Source organism: Hemiscyllium ocellatum, chromosome 9, assembly GCF_020745735.1.
Source record: "Hemiscyllium ocellatum isolate sHemOce1 chromosome 9, sHemOce1.pat.X.cur, whole genome shotgun sequence".
NCBI classification, from domain to species: Eukaryota; Metazoa; Chordata; class Chondrichthyes; order Orectolobiformes; family Hemiscylliidae; genus Hemiscyllium; species Hemiscyllium ocellatum.
In genome coordinates, this window is record NC_083409.1 from 63,305,076 (window position 1) to 63,325,309 (window position 20,234).

General features: G+C 41.9%; 1 protein-coding gene across 3 annotated transcripts; it reads left to right on the forward strand.

The window, feature by feature from the left end:
* The first annotated feature begins 5,355 nt into the window (after positions 1-5,355).
* On the forward strand, positions 5,356-19,991 carry czib (CXXC motif containing zinc binding protein). 3 transcript variants are annotated; one of them, XM_060830416.1, is made up of 8 exons: positions 5,356-5,427; positions 5,521-5,604; positions 8,836-8,892; positions 9,088-9,169; positions 11,726-11,757; positions 11,955-12,036; positions 18,040-18,105; positions 18,217-18,304. In XM_060830416.1, exons 1-7 carry the CDS (start codon positions 5,422-5,424, stop codon positions 18,084-18,086), a joined length of 390 nt encoding a protein of 129 aa, XP_060686399.1. In that variant the 5' UTR covers positions 5,356-5,421; the 3' UTR covers positions 18,087-18,105; positions 18,217-18,304. The 3 variants fall into 3 exon arrangements, with proteins under 3 accessions (XP_060686399.1, XP_060686398.1, XP_060686400.1); XM_060830415.1 differs by having other exon boundaries at positions 5,365-5,427; positions 11,955-12,032; positions 18,217-19,991; XM_060830417.1 differs by having other exon boundaries at positions 5,420-5,427; positions 5,521-5,594; positions 11,955-12,032; positions 18,217-19,991.
* The last annotated feature ends 243 nt before the right edge of the window (positions 19,992-20,234 follow it).

A 20,234-nucleotide genomic window follows, 5' to 3' on the forward strand; every position in this document is an offset into this window, starting at 1 on the left:
CATGTAAAGTTGCTTTACATAAATGAAGATAGATGAGGTGATTTTATTGGGTTCATGGATTGGATACAATTTATGTTTTGCTACCATGACCATAAAATGCACATCATTGGGTGAATGATAGTAGACAATGTTTAACATAAGCAGTCATGAAGACTTCCTACATGATGATGAATTCTTAATGTGGGATACAGTTTATAGAGGTGGTGAATCACAGCCTGCTACTTAATATTATCAAATGGCTGAAAGTAATTCGTGCAGATGCTTGGATGTTGAATAGCTGTAGGAGGTCCAGGCCTGAGGAAATATGAAATTATTGATTCATGTGCCTGTCATAAATGGAAAATATGTGCACAATGTTAAATCTGTGAAAACAAATGCGACTCTTCAGGATTCAAGAAATTGCTGTTTTCTATTCAGTGAGGTAATGATTTTCACCAGCATTTTGTTTGTTAGGAACATGACAAATTTCACACAAGTTATTTTATGCCCATGTTTTACTAAACTTATTAAAAATTATTGCTCAATTTATTTTCTGGAGATTTGATTTCATGGGAATAAAAGAAGTGCTGCAATTATGTTAAAGGATATCAAAAAGCAGGGCTTTTAAAAACTGCTCAAGGTTGGCAGCTTTCTGAATTCAGTAATGAATTGAGAGAGAACAACTTGCTTCTGAACTCATTGACATTGATTCTGTTAGCACTTAAGATGTGTTTAATTTGAAAAATTACAGTTGGATATGATGAGAGGCAGCATTCTGAAAGTAACAAGAAACATGACCCCAAAAAAATGAAACAAACTTTACTGGGAGAAATATTTAACTGGAACTTTTGAATATTCATAGTTTAAATGCAGGAAAGCTTCATTTGTGACATTTTCCAAAATAAACCATCGTTGTCTTCCTGTACTCCTTTAAATGGGAATTTGAGTGGTTACTTGCTAAAGGCATTGAAGTGTTGGTGGTAATGGAATGCTGGTAAATATGTTTTCAATACAATTGTTAAATACAGTTCCTTGCCATAGCCATACTTTAAGAAGTTTGAAGGTGTGTGGCTGGCTCAGTCAGATTTAAGCTAACTGGGCTGTAGTTAACTTTTTGTTGTCTCCTTTTAAGATCTGGCTCATGTGTTTCATACATTTCTCATCCATTTCCAGTGCTTTCCTGTAGTTTCCTCCTCACTAGAATATTGTTCTGTCACTCTTGACCCAAAGTTTCAGATATATTAGTAACCTCCACAGCATCCTTTCTCCTTTTCCTTACTTTTTTTTTCAATGAATGTTGTACACAGAGACAATATCACAACAAGGACAGGAGTAAATTGGAAGCATCAGAGGGAAATGTTGGACCATAGGTAACTGTAGCAGAAGCAAAACTAAAATGAAAGCAAGAGCATTTGGAATTTATGAGATCCAACCATAATGCTTGAAGAAACTTGAATTATATTAACTTTGGTACCCTGTTTGAGAATGTTTTTTAAATTAATTCACGAGATGTGGGCGCCACCAGGTAGGCCTGCATTTATTGCCCATTACTGATTGTCCAGAGGGCAGTTAAGATTCAGCACATGGCTGTTGGGTCTCAAGTCACATGTAGACCAAACCAGGTAAGGATGACAGATTTATTTCCATAAAGGACATTAGTGAATCTGTTTTTTCTTGGCAATTGGCATAGTCATCATTAGACTCTTATTTCAAGATTATTATTAATTCCAAATGTTACTATCCACCGTGGGGTTTGAACGCATATCTCTGGATGCACTTCCTGGCCTCTGGATTAATAATCTAGCGATAATACCATTGCTTATCTCAAGGCTTTATGCAGTCAGTGTTCATAAGCTTACAAAGAAACTAAAAGCCTAGAATGTTCATAATAAAATGAGTCTCATGATACTTTTGTGATTTAAAATAAAGATTTTAATGAACATTTTGGAAAGAAATGACAAAATTATGGAAACATAACATTCAGTCAAGATTCAAGTCAAAGGAAGAAACATGCAAGAGTATTTTTGAGACAGTAATCATGAAATCTACCTGAAAATGCAAAATCCATGTATATGTTTTATAGACTCTGAGAAGGCATTTGATAAAATACCATTAGAAAATAATGGAGTGCTTGAACAACCTGGAAATTGACTGACATTACAGAAAAGAATTCAGAATCAAAAGTAGCAGTAATCAACAATGGCAAAACCTAATTGTAGCTTGTTCGTCAAAAGAGTGTGCCAGGAATGTGTTGTGTCAGCACCACTCATCAACCTGTACACTGTAGCTATCTTCAGACACAAAAAAGATCTACCATGTTGCAACATGAATGATGGGGGCAGAAGAAGGTGTTGAAAGTCATAAGCTTGAGATATGCTTATTGCACTGCACTGTTTATGATACAGAAGAGGTGTTCCAAAAAAGTTGTAAATAAAGTAAAAGCAAGGAACCAGAAGAATTGATTAAGAATTAATGTTAAGGCAACCAAGACATTGATGATAAGCAGAGAAATAACTCCAAAAGTAAACTTCTAAGTAAATGGATTGGTCCTAGAACAAATGAAAAGATCACATACCTTAGGCAGGTTTCTACGGCTGGGTAATATGAGATCTGAGGGAGAATAAAGATGGCCAAGACGAGCATTTTTAGAACGTTGGACATGTTTACGCTCAGAAATTGAAGATGAACTTTGGGAAAAGATTTCTAGGTGTTGCGCTTTGTTATCTACGTTATGTAGCTTAGAGACATGGATTACAAACAAACTCTATTGATAAGCTGAGCCCATTTATGATCTAGACATTTTGTAAAGTGTTGCTCATTTCCTATATAGAAAAATTAATGAAGTGCTGGAAATCCTGGAATGAAGAGGAAATTAGTGCTTAAAATCAGAGGTAAAATATACAATACTTTAGTTGCATCATTAGAACAAAGAGTAAACAGAAACAGTTATTGGAGGGAAGAATCTATAGCAAACATAGTAGAAGGAAACAAAGGAATATACTGATGATAGACATAATGGTATAAAAAATAATTTGAGGAAACTACCATCTGTGAAGAGAAATGTTAACTCTGTTTTACGTCCTGTTGCCCTTCTTCAGAACTGCTAGTATCTAAGAAAATGTAGTATTTATGCTGATGATGGGATAGGGTGAGGAATGGGGCAGGGAGTAGGGTGGAGTGAATAGGTGCAGACAGAGCTCAGATAGAGAAAGGAAAGAAGCTAGTCATAGAGCATAGAAACAGGCTCTTTGGGCCACTATGTCTGTGGTGACCAACAAACCGAACACCACATCCCATTTTTTGGCACTTGATCCATAGCCTACTAGCTTACCATGCCCCAACATTTTAAATACTCATCCGAATGCTTCTTAAATGCGAGAGTACCTGCTTCCAACTCTCCCCTGCCACCACACAATCTCAGGCAGCATATTCCATATATCTACCAACCTCTTAGACACATCTGCCATGATCACATTTTGTACACCTCAAAAGATTGATATCTTAGGCAGTTTTCTACAGACAGGTAATATATGAGATCTACCCTCTCTCCGCTCCTCAGCTTTCTCTGCTCCAAGCAAACTAAATACAGTCCATCCAGTCACTCCTCATAACTGAGACTTTTCATCTCAGGTAACATACCAATGAATCTGCTCTACAGTACAATTATGTCCTTTGATAGTGATCAGATGGGCCAATGGGCTGAGAGGTAGCAGATGGAGTTTAATTCAGATAAATGCGAGGGGCTGCATTTTGGGAAAGAAAATCCTTGAAAGTGGAGTCACAGGTAGACAGTATAGTGAAGAAGGCGTTTGGTATGCTTTCCTTTATTGGTCAGAGTATTGAGTACAGGAGTTGGGAGGTCATATTGCGGCTGTACAGGACATTGGTTAGGCCACTGTTGGAATATTGCGCGCAATTCTGGTCTTCCTATCGGAAAGATGTGAAACTTGAAAGGATTCATAAAAAATTTACAAGGATGCTGCCAGGATTGGAGGATTTGAGCTATAAGGAGAAGCTGAATAGGCTAGGGCTATTTTCCCTGGAATGTCGGAGGCTGAGGGGTGACCTAAGAGGTTTACAAAATTATGAGGGGCATGAATAGGATAAAGTCTTTTACCTGAGGTGGAGGAGTACAGAACTAGAGGGCACAGGTTTAGGGTGAGAGGGGAAAGGTATAAAAGAGACCTAAGGGGCGACTTTTTCACACAGAGGGTGGTACGTGTGTGGAATGAGCTGTCAGAGGAAGTGGTGGAAGCTGGTACATTGCAACATTTAAAAGGCATTTGGATGGGTATATGAATAGGAAGGGTTTGGAGGGATACAGGCCAGGTGCTGGAATTGGGTTGGGACATCTGGTCGGCATGGACGAGTTGGACCGAAGGGTCTGTTTCCATGCTGTACATCTCTATGACTATAACTAGAACTGCACACAATATTCTATCTGTGGCATTACTGATGTTTTATAAAGTTGTGACAATATTTCTTTGCTCTTATATTCAACGTCCTGCCTAATGAAGGCAAGCATCTTGTATGCCTTCTTCCCCACCTGCCTACTTGTGCTGACATCTTCAGGGATCTGAGGACTTGTACACCAAGGTCCCTATATTACTCAATACTTACTAGGGGCTTACCATTCATTGTGTACATCCTTCCCTTTTTAGTCCTCCCAAAATGCATCTTGCACTTATCTGGATTATACAGAGGAATTGTCAATTGTAATCTGGGAAAGAAAAGCTAGATAAGCGATAATGAGGACCATGATTGATGAATATTGGTTAGAAAAATATATAATAGTTTGGATGCAGTTGCACTATCTGGAATATGTAGAGGAACGCATGGAGATGCATGCCTGCCAACCTTCTGGCAGGAGGCTAACAGCAAAATGAAAATTAATTTCAATTTTTCAGTGCGTCATTGAACTGAAATCGAATTTAGCTAACATTGAGAATACATAGAAACAGCTGAAAATACATAGAAACAGGCCATTTGGTCCTCTTTGTGCCACGGTCTACATGATCTTTTCACCTTATATTTTCTGGGAACAGTCCCAGTCCTCTATCCAAAGTAAATTGATTGATACTTTTGACTTTATTTATGTTTTCCAGTGTCTATACTTTTGCAATGCAGGTACAATGTACTCTATGTTAATTAGACAAAGAGTTGTTACTGCAACACTGCCAATAAAAAGAAATATTTAAAAGCTAAGATTTGTGCAATGTAATTTCATTTTTCCCACCAAGTTGTTGACAATTCTTCTGTAATCCAAACGTGTTAAGTATATTGCAAGCAGGAGTTAACCTGCAGGTATTCCTTTCATTAGCTTGGTCTCCTCTGCCTGTAATATTGCTGCCCGCTGCAGGGGGCGCTATGGCTGCAGGGGGCGAAGGTCGTGATTACCTTCGTTACGACAAGTCGTAAATTGATTTGTGTGTCGAGGCCAAGATGGTGGTGAGTGACACGTACAAGTTTTATTTTGAAAGTAGTTTTAGATCCGTTGTCCGATGGGTTCCTGACCCTCATGTTGCACTCACCTGTTTGCAGAAATTCGGGCTCCAGTTCAAAGCGACTTTGGAAAATATCAGCAACGTGCGGCCGGAGGGAGAGGATTTCCGCTGGTACCTGAAGGTGGAGGTTATCTTCATCAATGTGACAGTGTCTGCAACAGGGAGGCTTCACACTGACTGACACAGCCCCTCACACTGCCGTACACACCCTCCCACAGCCCCTCACACTGCTGTACACACCCTCCCACAGCCCCTCACACTGCTCTACACACCCTCCCACAGCCCCTCACACTGCTGTACACACCCTCCCACAGCCCCTCACACTGCTGTACACACCCTCCCACAGCCCCTCCCACTGCTCTACACACCCTCCCACAGCCCCTCACACTGCTGTACACACCCTCCCACAGCCCCTCCCACTGCTGTACACACCCTCCCACAGCCCCTCCCACTGCTCTACACACCCTCCCACAGCCCCTCACACTGCCGTACACACCCTCCCACAGCCCCTCACACTGCCGTACACACCCTCCCACAGCCCCTCACACTGCCGTACACACCCTCCCACAGCCCCTCACACTGCCGTACACACCCTCCCACAGCCCCTCACACTGCCGTACACACCCTCCCACAGCCCCTCACACTGCCGTACACACCCTCCCACAGCCCCTCACACTGCTCTACACACCCTCCCACAGCCCCTCACACTGCCGTACACACCCTCCCACAGCCCCTCACACTGCCGTACACACCCTCCCACAGCCCCTGACACTGCTGTACACACCCTCCCACTGCTGTACACACCCTCCCACAGCCCCTCACACTGCTCTACACACCCTCCCACAGCCCCTCACACTGCTCTACACACCCTCCCACAGCCCCTCACACTGCCGTACACACCCTCCCACAGCCCCTCACACTGCCGTACACACCCTACCACAGCCCCTGACACTGCTGTACACACCCTCCCACTGCTGTACACACCCTCCCACAGCCCCTGACACTGCTGTACACACCCTCCCACAGCCCCTCTCACTGCTGTACACACCCTCCCACAGCCCCTGACACTGCTGTACACACCCTCCCACAGCCCCTCACACTGCTGTACACACCCTCCCACCGCCCCTCACACTGCTGTACACACCCTCTCACCGCCCCTGACACTGCTGTACACACCCTCTCACCGCCCCTGACACTGCTGTACACACCCTCCCACAGCCCATGACACTGCTGTACACACCCTCCCACAGCCCCTCACACTGCTGTACACACCCTCCCACAGCCCCTGACACTGCTGTACACACCCTCTCACCGCCCCTCACACTGCTGTACACACCCTCTCACCGCCCATGACACTGCTGTACACACCCTCCCACCGCCCCTCACACTGCTGTACACACCCTCCCACCGCCCCTGACACTGCTGTACACACCCTCCCACCGCCCCTCACACTGCTGTACACACCCTCCCACCGCCCCTCACACTGCTGTACACACCCTCTCACCGCCCCTGACACTGCTGTACACACCCTCCCACAGCCCATGACACTGCTGTACACACCCTCCCACAGCCCCTCACACTGCTGTACACACCCTCCCACAGCCCCTGACACTGCTGTACACACCCTCTCACCGCCCCTCACACTGCTGTACACACCCTCTCACCGACCATGACACTGCTGTACACACCCTCCCACAGCCCCTGACACTGCTGTACACACCCTCCCACCGCCCCTCACACTGCTGTACACACCCTCCCACCGCCCCTCACACTGCTGTACACACCCTCCCACAGCCCCTGACACTGCTGTACACACCCTCTCACCGCCCCTCACACTGCTGTACACACCCTCCCACAGCTCCTCTCACTGCTGTACACACCCTTCCACAGCCCCTCACACTGCTGTACACACCCTCCCACAGCCCCTCACACTGCTGTACACACCCTCCCACCGCCCCTCACACTGCTGTACACACCCTCCCACCGCCCCTCTCACTGCTGTACACACCCTTCCACCGCCCCTCACACTGCTGTACACACCCTCCCACAGTCCCTCACACTGCTGTACACACCCTCCCACAGCCCCTGACACTGCTGTACACACCCTCCCACAGCCCCTCACACTGCTGTACACACCCTCCCACAGTCCCTCACACTGCTGTACACACCCTCCCACCGCCCCTCACACTGCTGTACACACCCTCCCACCGCCCCTCACACTGCTGTACACACCCTCCCACCCACCTCACACTGCTGTACACACCCTCCCACCACCCCTCACATTGCTGTACACACCCTCCCACAGCCCCTGACACTGCTGTACACACCCTCCCACAGCCCCTCGCACTGTTCCCACAGCCCCTCACACTGCTCCCCATACCCTCCCTCAGCCCCTGACACTGCTCCGTACACCCTCCCACAGCCCCTCACACTGCTCTATATACCCTCTCATCTCCCATCACACTGCTCTAAGCAACCTCCCACAGCCCTAAATAACTTCCCACTGTCCTATACAAACCCATACTGCTCTACTCAACCTCCCACCGCCCATTCCACTTCTGTACAAACCCATACTGCTGTACTCGAGCTCCCACAGCTCATTACCCTGCTATACACATCAGCCCATTCAACAGCTTAACATACTGCTCTGCTGAAACGTTCAAAATCCATCCTATTGCTCTTCTCAATATCCCACAGCTCAAGCTGCTGTAGTCATGTTCCACAGCCCATTATACTGCTCTAACAAAACCCACACACATTAGTTGCTCTACTCGAGCCTCACAACTCAACACATCACTCTTCACAAATCCAATATTCTCAGACTAACTTGTCTACTCAAATCCTTGTAGATTATCACATATCTACTGAATCGCCCAGAGTACACCGCACTGATCAACTTAAAGCTCAGTTGTACATCGTACTGTTCTACTTGTAATTTGTCATATTCTACTGAATTCCTCTCATCTCATCATTGTGATTTAGTCTACCGCAAAGCATATCAAACTTGATGTATTAGGTCTGAAATATTATAACTTTATTCTTTCAATATTTACCACCAGACCTCCTGGGTATTTGCAATGTATTCTGTTTATATTTTTGTTTGTTTTTTAACCTGTTCAGTTTTGTATGAAATGTAAATCTGAACAATCACTTAAAATAATTTCTCAACACTTTGTCTCATTACCACTGCAATTCTTGTAGCAAAGCTGTTCCTACAATGGTTTTATTTAAGGGCACAAACTTGTCTAAGCATGTCTTAATCCTAAACTACTGAGTGGTACTAGTTGTGGCTATAGCATAAACATGTCTGACTCTCAATCATTTAATTAATTTCTGTATGCTTTTATGTTAGTTGAAATGTCAGAATTGTGGAGAGGTGTCTGATAAATGGCAGTATATTACGTTAATGGTGAGTCCTATTTTGTTGTTTTTTCTTTTACTCTCAATGAAACAATAAATCATGTAGCGCTCCATGTATTTGGTCATTGGACCATGATTGGTCAGCATGCTGTTTGAAAAGTTAAATCCTGATATGATTCCCCCAACCTGCTACATTTAATATTTTTAAAGGTGTCACATAAATGCAAATTGTTGTTTTGTGCAGAACAGTGCCCCACTCAAAGGTGGGAGAGGAAGTGCCAGTATGATACAGAAGTGCAAGCTGTGTTCAAGAGAGAATTCCATTGGTAGGTGATTTACAGAGGAATCTTAATCTGTTTGTGATTAATGTTTTATTACACTGCATTTTTGTAATTTCTTTTCGCGTTGTTTAAATCATCCTTTTTGGGACGAGATTAATTTTAGCAATAGCAACAACTGTACAAGCAGTTAGAGAATTATGAAGTCATAGAGATGTACAGCACGGAAACAGACCTTTCGGTCCAACTTGTCCATTCCGACCAGATTTCCCAACCCAATCTAGTCCCACCTGCCAACACCTGGCCCATTCCTCCAAACCCTTCCTATTCATAAACCCGTCCAGATACCTTTTAAATGTTGTAATTGTACAGCCGCAACGTGACCTTCTAACTCCTGTACTCAAAACTCTGCCCACTTAAGGAAAGGATACAAACGCCGCCTTCACTATACTGTCTACCTGCGACTCCACTTTCTATGAACTATGAACCTGCACTCCAAGGTCTCTTTGTTCAGCAATACTCTCTAGGACCTTACCATTTAAGTGTATAAGCCCTGCTAAAATTTGCTTTCCCAAAATGCAGCACGTTGCATTTATCTGGATTAGATTAGATTACTTAGTGTGGAAACAGGCCCATCGGTCCACAAGTCCACACCGACCCGCCGAAGAGCAACCCAACCAGATCCATTCCCCTACATTTACCCCTTCATCTAATACTACGGGCAATTTAGCATGGCCAATTCACCTAATCTGCACATCTTCTGCCACTTCTCAGCCCATTGGCCCATCTGATCAAGATCCCGTTGTAATCTGAGATAACCTTCGCTGTCCACTACACCTCCAATTTGATGTCATCTACAAACTTACTAAATCATTAGTAAGCCAGGTGGGTTTTTTCTAAACAATGGTTTCATGGTCATCAGTAGATTCTTAATTCCAGATTTTAGATTATTCAATTCAAATTCCACAATCTGCCCTAGTTGGATTTGAAACTGGGTTCCCAGATCTTTAGCTGAGTTTTTGGATTAATAGTCGAGCAGTAATATCACCAGACCATCAGCTCCCCAATCAGAAGCTGTTCTACATGTAGTGACAATAATAATGTTTTGAAATTATTTGTTTTGCAACGTGAAGTCAGAGTACAGGGACAAGCACTGAAACAATTAGCAAGGTATAAGATTGTGAAGCTAGATTATTTAAAGTTGCAATCATAATATTTAAATATTTGGCAGCAGCTTGCAGTTAGGGCAGGATTTGATGCATTAAATAATTTGATGCATAACAGTGGGTTTAGCCTACCTGTGTTCTGAGTAGTGATCAATAATGTCCCATTCTTAACCTCTGAGGGTGGTATGAAGTTCTAGCTCTCAAAATCAATGAATTATTTGTATTGCTACAAGAAATGAAGTGTCTTATCAATGGTTTAAAAATGATTTGAGAACAAAATACTAATTTTAATATGATCTTCATAGAAATGTAATAACTATCAGTTACATGTAATCTTTTGCAATGTCTGCTGCTAGGGAACAAATAACCGACTATTTTTAGAGTATACTCAGTGTTGCTCTACTTAGTCATAGAGCTGTGCAGCATGGAAATGGACCTTTTGGTCCAACTTGTCCATGCTGACAATATATCCTAAATTAATCTAGTCCCATTAGCCAGTATTTGGCCCATAACCTTCAAAACCCTTCCTACTTATACACCTATCCAGATGCCTTTTAAATGTTGTTATTGTACCACCCTCCACCACTTCCTCTGGCAGCTCATTCCGTACATGCACCACCCTCTGCGTGTAAACGTTGCTCCTTAGGTTCCTTTTCCATCTTTCCCCTCTCACCTTAAATCTATGCCGTCTAGTTTTGGCCTCCCCCCACCCCACTTGCTGTTAAAGCGATTTCCTTCATATACACAGTCAGTACTAGCTAAGTGTTTAACACAACTCTAGTCCTTTTCAATATGCTAAAATATTCTGAGGCAGAATCAGATTGTTCATAACCACTGTACTATTTCAGCCTGATCCAATATATCATGTCCATCATAAAGACTGTTATTTCTACCCTGCATTATCTTCTTTGTCCTCAGTGCACTTTGTGTTCAACCTGTCATCTATGCTTTTCCACTGGCATTTCTCTCAGTGACATCTAAATTGTATTTATTTACGAGTTCTCGTGAGCATCCTGGCAGTGATGAGCAATAGCGCAGAGCAGAATGATGTTGGGGCCTCACCACTAGAATTACTCTGGCAGTCACAATAGTGCAATCTGACCATCAAGTATGCAGTTTGGTAATTGTTTATTTAAAATCTACTGCTGCAGACTATAGTATTCATCCTTTAGTTGAAATAAAATATTAATTATTCTGAACAAAAAGCAAAAGCACCACTAATTATGTATATTGGCCATTATTTTATTCAAAAATTTGAAGCTACCGAATTATGTAGCAGTTCAGTACAGACTGATATTTAAAACCAATGTTATAGCTGTTACGTCATGTAGTTGACCTTTTAGCAGTGGTTGATTTGACAGTTTCAACTGTAGTGATTAAAATTTTAATTTTATTTGAATATTAAATCCTTGATATGTGGTTCTGCATTTTTTTTTAGATATTCTGAAGGACACAATGAAGCCTTACAATGTAAGTTGCCTTATGAAGTGTTACCTCCTCTGTGCTGGTGTAAACTTGTTTCATTCAGCAAGTACTTGATCCGTTCATTCATCTGCAGTGTTCCTGAAAAGAAATCTTATATACCAGTAGAAACAAGCAAATGTATTTATTTACAAAATGATGCTGCAAATGCTGTGTTAATCAGGCTTTATTTCTTTTGTACTAAGGCTGATGACAGTGAAAAGTTTAAAACTATAGTACACTTTGAGTGTCGAGGATTAGAACCAGTGGACTTTCAACCACAAGTAAGTAAGTTACTGACTTGCTAGTCTAGATTATGACATTGTCCTGACGTAATATGGGGACATTCCCATATTACAAACTAATTTTGCTTCTCTTCCCTGCAGTGATTCCACTGCTGCTCTGTTTGCACTAAACTTCTCCTTATCTTGTATAAACCCTTCTTCCATATTCATGGACAAACCCTCACCCACAATCCTTTCATTTCCCGTAGCAGGCCTCCCTTTCATGAGTTCAGTTACTAACAAGCTCATCTGCAATAACTTCCATGCTTTGCTTACCACCCATATTCTTCCATGACCTCATCATCTGCAGTTTTTAAATTCTAACTTTGCTGTCACATTTGCCACAATATTTCTGCAGCCATTTTTTTTTTGTTCACCCACTCCTCACTTCTATCTTTGATAGATTTTCCCAGCAAAACTTTACCCTCACTTATTGTGGTCTTTCCCCCTGCAGTGACCTCCTCCAAAATGTAAAGATATTTAAAGAGGTGAGATTGTAAATTACAGAAGCACTGGTAATGATCTTTACATTTTCCCTGGACTTGGGGGTCTTGCTCGACTATAGGAGAATTGCAAATCTAATACAGATATTCAAAAAGTGTTGTAAAGATAAGGCCAATAACTTCAGTGGTGTGGACATTATTGAAACAATTATTCAGAATAGTTTAATTAGACATATGGAAAATGTGGCTAAGTTAGGAAGAATCAGGCAGATTTCTTCAGCGAAAATCATATTTAGCTAACTTGAGTTTTTTAAAGAACTAGCAAAGACGGTTGAGGAGAGTAATGCTGTTGATTTGGTGTACAGGGACTTCGAAAAAGTGTTGATACTGTGTTATGTGATCAACTTGTGAGAAATTGTATTACTTAGAAATAGATGCAATAATTGCAATATGGATGCAAAATGGCTGAGGAACAGGAAACAAAGAGCAATGGTTAAAGATGTTTCTTGGGCTGAAGGTTTGTAATGGAGTTCCTCAGGAATCTAGTTTGAACCCCTGCTTTATGTGATTATATATATATATATGTATGTATTAGATCTTTACATATAGTGGCAATTTCCACACTTGAATCATCCAAAACTTGGAAGCATGATAAATTGTGAAGAGAACAGTGTAGAACTATAAAAGGACATTGACAAATTGGTAGAGTGGGCAGGTGGGTGGCAAATGATGTTCAGTACAGAGAAGTATGAGGTAAGACATTCTGATAGAAAGAACGTGGAGGTAAGATTAAAAGTAAAGGGCATTACCTTAGTGTGCAAGAGTAGAGAAATCTGGTTATATACGTGCACAAATCATGGAAGGTTGAAGAATAGATAGAACAAGCAGTTAATAAATACACGCTAGCAAAGTCAGCAGGTCAAGCAGCATTTGGACAGAGGGAAACAGCGTTAATGTTTCAGGTTCAGTATGACTCCTCTTTGAAACTAAGGAGTTAGACTGAACTCCTCTCTCTACAGATTCTGCCAGACCTGCTGAGTATGTTTGTACTTCAGATTTCCAACACCTGAAGTATTTTGATTTCTGTACATGCAGTGTTCTAGGCTTTATTTATAGTGGTATAAAATGCAGACTGTGCTGAACTCAAATAACATTAATACAGACCTACGTTCAAGTATTGTGTACAGTTCTAAGTACTACACTTCAGGAAGGTGTGAATACAATTGGAAGTATGCAGAATAGGTTTACAAAAATGATCCAAGGGATGAGAAATTTCCGTTGTGAAGATAGATTGAAGTTAAGACCATAAGACATAGGAGTGGAAGTAAGGCCATTCGGCCCATCGAGTCCACTCTGCCATTCAATCATGGCTGATGGACATTTCAACTCCACTTACCCGCATTCTGCCCGTAGCCCTTAATTCCTTGTGACATCAAGAATTTATCAATCTCTGCCTTGACGACATTTAGCGTCCCGGCCTCCACTGCACTCTGCGGCAATGAATTCCACAGGCCCACCACTCTCTGGCTGAAGAAATATCTCCGCATTTCTGTTATGAATTTACCCCCTCTAATTCTCAGGCTGTGTCCACGGGTCCTAGTCTCCTTGCCTAACAGAAACAATTTCCTAGCGTCCACCCTTTCCAAGCCATGTATTATCTTGTAAATTTCTATTAGATCTCCCTTTAATCTTCTAAACTCCATTGATTACAATCCCAGGATCCTCAGCCGTTCTTCGTATGTTAGACCTACCATTTTAGGGATCATCCGTGTGAATCTCTGCTGGACACGCTCCAGTGCCAGTATGTCCTTCCTGAGGTGTGGGGACCAAAACTGGACACAGTACTCCAAATGGGGCCTAACCAGAGCTTTATAAAGTTTCAGTAGCACAACAGTGCTTTTATATTCCAACCCTCTTGAGATAAATGACAACATTGCATTTGTTTTCTTAATCACAGACTCAACCTGCATGTTTACCTTTAGAGAATCCTCGACTAGCACTTCCAGATCCCTTTGTACTTTGGCTTTACGAATTTTCTCACCGTTTAGAAAGTAGTCAATGCTTGTATCTTTTTTCCAAAGTGCAAGAACTCACATTTGCTCACATTGAATTCCATCAGCCATTTCCTGGACCACTCTCCCAAACTGTCTGCATCCTTCTGCAGCCTCCCCACTTCCTCAGTACTACCTGCCTGTCCACCTAACTTTGTATCATCGGCAAACTTCGCTAGAATGCCCCCAGTCCCTTCATCCAGATCATTAATATATAACGTGAACAGCTGCGGCCCCAACACTGAACCCTGTGGGACACCGCTTGTCACCGGCTGCCATTCTGAAAAAGAACCTTTTATCCCAAATCTCTGCCTTCTGTCAGACAGCCAATCCTCAATCCATAGCAGTAGCTCACCACGAACTCCATGGGCCCTCACCTTGCTCAGCAGCCTCCTGTGTGGCACCTTATCAAAGGCCTTTTGGAGGTCTAGATAGACCACATCCACTGGGTTTCCCTGGTCTAACCTACTTGTCACCTCTTCAAAGAATTCCAGCAGGTTTGTCAGGCAAGACCTCTCCTTACTAAATCCATGTTGACTTGTTTTAATCCAAGTCTGCTCTTCCAAAAATTTAGAAACCTCATCCTTAATGATGGATTCTAGAATTTTACCAACAACCGAGGTTAGGCTAATTGGCCTATAATTTTCCATCTTTTGTCTAGATCCTTTCTTGAACAAGGGGGTTACAACAGCGATCTTCCAATCATCCGGGACTTTCTCTGACTCCAGTGACTTTTGAAAGATCTCAACCAACGCCTCCGCTATTTCCTCAGCCACCTCCCTTAGAACTCTGGGATGTATCCCATCGGGGCCAGGAGATTTATCAATTTTAAGACCTTTTAGCCTTTCTAGCACTTTCTCTTTTGTAATGGCAACCATACTCAACTCAGCCCCCTGACTCCTTTTAATTGTTGGGATGTTACTCATGTCTTCCACTGTGAAGATTGATGCAAAGTACTTATTAAGTTCTCCTATTTCCTTATCTCCCATCACTAGGCTTCCAGCATAAGTTTGAAGTGGCCCAATGTCTACTTTTGCCTGTCATTTGTTTCTTATGTATTGAAAGAAACTTTTACTATCATTTCTAATATTACTGGCTAGTCTATCTTCATATTTGATCCTCTCCTTCCTTATTTCTCTCTTTGTTATCCTCTGTTTGTTTTTGTAGCCTTCCCAATCTTCTGATTTCCCACTGCTCTTGGCCACTTTATAGGATCTCTCTTTTTCTTTAATACATTTCCTGACTTCCTTTGTCAGCCATGGCTGTCTAATCCCTCCCCGGATAATCTTTCTTTTCTTGGGGATGAACCTCCCTACAGTGTCCTCAATTATACCCACAAACTCCTGCCATTTTTGCTCTACTTCCAGTCTATTTTCGTCAGTTCCTCTCTCATGCCCTCATAATTACCTTTATTTAACTGTAACACCATTACATCCGATTTTGCCTTCTTTCTTTCAAACTGCAGACTGAACTCTACCATATTATGATCGCTGCTTCCTAAGTGTTCCCGTACTTTAAGATTTTTTTTATAAAGTCTGGTTCATTACATAGCACAAGGTCCAGAATAGCCTGCTCCCTTGTGGGCTCCATGACAAGCTGTTCCAAAAAGCCATCCTGTAAGCATTCCATGAATTCCCTTTCTTTGGATCCACTGGCAACATTATTTACCCAATCCACCTGCATATTGAAGTTCTGATTGTTCTCCTTAGAGATGAGAAGTTTGAGAAGATTTAGAGTCATAGAGATGTACAGCACAGAAACAGACCTTTCAGTCCAACTCATCTATGCTGACAGATATCCTAACCTAATCTAGTCCCATTTGCCAGCGCTTGGCCCATATCCCTCTAAACCCTTCCTATTCACATACCCATCCAGATGCCTTTTAAGTGCTGTATTTGTACCAGCCTCCACCACTTCCTCTGGCAACTCATTCCATATGCACACCACCCTCTGTGTGAAAAAGTTACCCCTTAGGTCCCTTTTATATCTTTCCCCTCTCCCTAACCTATGCCGTCTAGTTCTGGACTCCCCCACCCCAGTGATAAGACCTTGTCTATTTATCCTATCCATGCCCCTCATGATCTTTTTTATTAAAGTTTTGAAAGTCATGAAGGGGCTGCACAGAGTATACATAGAGAATTTTTTTTAAATTAAAAAGATCAAGAATGAGAGGATGCTGGTTTGCAAAAGGTGCAAACGTGATGTGAGAAAAAGCTTTTTCACAGTGAGTATTTAGCATCTGGAACCCATTGCCAGGAAGTATGGTGAAAGTAGGTTCAATTGAGGCATTCAGGAGTGTATTATATGATAATTTAACTAGAAACAATATTGAGGATTATGAGGGAAAAAAATCAGGAAAATAGCTCTAAGCTATAATGCTAATTCAGAGATCTGGTGCAGACACAGTGGGTCAGGCAGCCTCATTCTGCACCGTAATAATTCTGTGATTTTCACTCCTTTAAGAACTAAAGACTTTGAACACACCGGTCATTTTTAACCATCTGTTACTGAATCAATTTGGGCCTTTTTAATTTCAATGCTAAATCTATATTGAACTTGATTAGATCACACTATGAACTGCATACAGATCTGGTTGCAATATTATAAGAAGTTTGAGGCACTGGAGAGGGTACAGATTAGATTCACAATCCTGATAATAGAAATACCTGAGTAGACATAAAAATGGAGAGACTGGGTCTCTCTTCTCTCAAAATACCTGAGGGGTGAACTTGAAAACTTTTTAAAATATGGAATATTTTGTTGCAAGGCATATTGAGAGAATATTTCCAATCAACGAAGAACATAATCTAAGACAGTCAGGCTGAGAAAGTCATCAAGAAATCCAATAGAAAATTCAAAAATACCTCTGTATCCAGGGTGTTGTGAGAATGTGGAACTCTCCATCACAGGAATGGTATAAACAAGCAGAATAAGTTAAGGGGAGTTAAATTAGCAAGTTAGTGTGAAGCAAACAAAGGGTTACATTGATATTGGATAAGGAGGGAGGAGGCTTGAGTGGAGTGTAAATGGGTGAATGATCTGTTACGTTACATTCAATCCTATGTAAGATTGATTAGAAATTTTAAAACATTTTTGTTTTAGTAACATTTTTTAAAAATACAATCATTCTCATCCCTCTTTTTGCCTTGTGTCTGATTTGCCATTATATTAAATATTGTGACTTACAATGCCTGGTTCAAACTCTATGCTCCTTATTCATGATTCTTTAAATCTGGTTGGTTAAGAGATAGTGACTTGCCCTATTCTCACATACCTTGGATCCCCTGGAGAGAATACTGCACCAAAATGTCTGTCTAGTCACAGAAATTTCCAGTGCAAAATTTTAAGAAAGTTCACTGTCAAGTGCAAATGTAATAAATGGCTGGTGCAATGAAAATGAAAGCTGCATCATTGACGTGGATCATTTGCCCCAGTAAAATAAAAGCTGAAAAATTCAATTAGTGCAATGAAGTGTTGATCAGCTGCTTACTAAAGTGCATCCTGTGCTTTTAGGCTGGATTTGCTGCAGAAGGGGCAGAGTCTGGAACAAAATTTTGTGAGATTAATCTGCTGGAAAAGGTGAGCTAGCTACACACTCTTCTTTTGGAACTGGATCTGATACAAAGTAGAAAAGGTATAAATTGGACTTGCTGAACAATTATCTGAAATAACTTGTTTTATCTTGGTTAGGATTGGAATGATTATGATGAAAAAATTCAGGAATCTGTGGGAATCTATGAAGTCACTCATCAGTTTGTTAAAATCTGAACTGGACTCTGACAGACATTTAACAGCTAAGGATTCTTTCACTCAAATGAACTGAGGCAGAGAAGTAAAAACACCACAATTTCATCTGGCATATACTTACTAGTGAATCAGTTCATCCTCGTCTATCAAGTCAAAGTTTAAGTATGTTTAATAAAAATTAACACCTGGCCAGCTGAATTAGCATTGATGTAGGTTTTGTCATTCCTGTTCACCTATGGAAGATAACTTTTGTTTCACATGTCTGAGCATGCTTCTAGCTCCTTAGCTGTGAGGTTACCAGCAGCATGCCTGGATATCAAGTTACAAAGCATTTTTCCAGGAGCTAACACTTGGTTGCTGAAAGATTTATTTGTTAAGTTAAATTAGATAATGTACTTTTATTTCTGTTTTTTTGTTCATCCATGAGCCAATCATGTAGATCTGGGCATTATCCAGGCTTGTGCTGATATGGAGCAAGTATCATTCATGCCACACAATGACCATCTCCAATTAGAGCAATCTAACCACTGCTCCTTGACATTCACTGGTGTTACCATCATTGAAACCTACACTGTCAACCTCCTTGGGGTGATCATTGACCATAAACTGCCTCATAAACACAGTGGCTACAAAAGGCTGGGAATACTGTGTGAGTAACTTACCTCCTGACTCCCCAAAGCCTGTCAACAAGAGACAAGTCAGAAGTGTGATGGAATACTTTCCACTTGCCTGAATGGGTACAGCTCCAACAACATTCAAGAACCTTGACGCCATTCAGGACAAAGCAGCCTGTTTGACTGGCATCACGTTCACTCCCTCCACCACTGACTCTCAGTAGTAGATGTAAATCTACAAAATGCACTGTAGGGATTCACCGAAGATCCTTAAACAGCACCTTCCAAACTCACCATCACTTCCAGTTAGAAGGACAAGGGTAGAGGATACCTGGGAATATCATCTGCAAGATCCCCTCGAAGCTACCCACCATCCTGAGTTGGAAATATATCCATGTTCCTTCAGTGCTGTTGTCAAAATTCTGCATTTTCCTCCCTAAAACCATTGTGGACCAACCTACAACACATGGATTGCAGCAGTTCAAGAAAGCAGCTTGCCTCCCCACCTTCTCAAAGGCAACAAATACTAGCCTCCCAGTGACACCTACATTTCAGAAATGTAGGAGAAGATGCACATTAGCCAATCAAGCTGAGGACAGTAAGGGAACAGTTGGTGCACTCCCACTGGAACATAGACACGTTGTCTGAGATGACTGATGATGATTTAACCCGATGGTCACCAGGCCTCCAGTGAGGGAAGAGGTTAAGATGGAAAGTCCTTCTGGAAGCCTCAGTTGGTGCTGGAACTGAACCCACACTGTTGGCATTACTCTACATTGCAAACCAACTGTCCAGCCAACTGAGCTAACCCAAAATTATATGAAGATAAGATAAGTTGGCCAATCACAGATGGTATGGTCTGTGTTAATTTTTAATCATTTCTTCACAGGATGTGTACATCATTGGTCAAAGCTGATTTAATGGCACCTGTGTTATTGCTGTCGATTGTTGTAAAACCCCATCTGATTCACTAATGCCCTTTAAGAAAGGAAATCTGCCATCCTTACCTGTAGTCTCCATATGATTCCAGACGCAAAACATATGGTTGATTCTTAACTGCCCAGTGGGCAGTTAGGGATGGGTAATAAACATTAGCAGAGCAAATGAATACATTATTCATTCATAGTAAAGCATAGATGGCCATCTCCAAGAATTTCTTGAGACTGAGCTGTGCATTTTCATTAACATGGCTGTTTGCTCTACATTCTAGATGAGATTCTTGATCTTAATGTCACAAAGATGACACACTGACGAGTGCATTGCAGAGATCACATTTTACAGGCAGATAGCCCTCAATGTTAAACTTTTTGTGGGAGATTGGGGTTCGGTGGGAGAAGATGGTGGTAA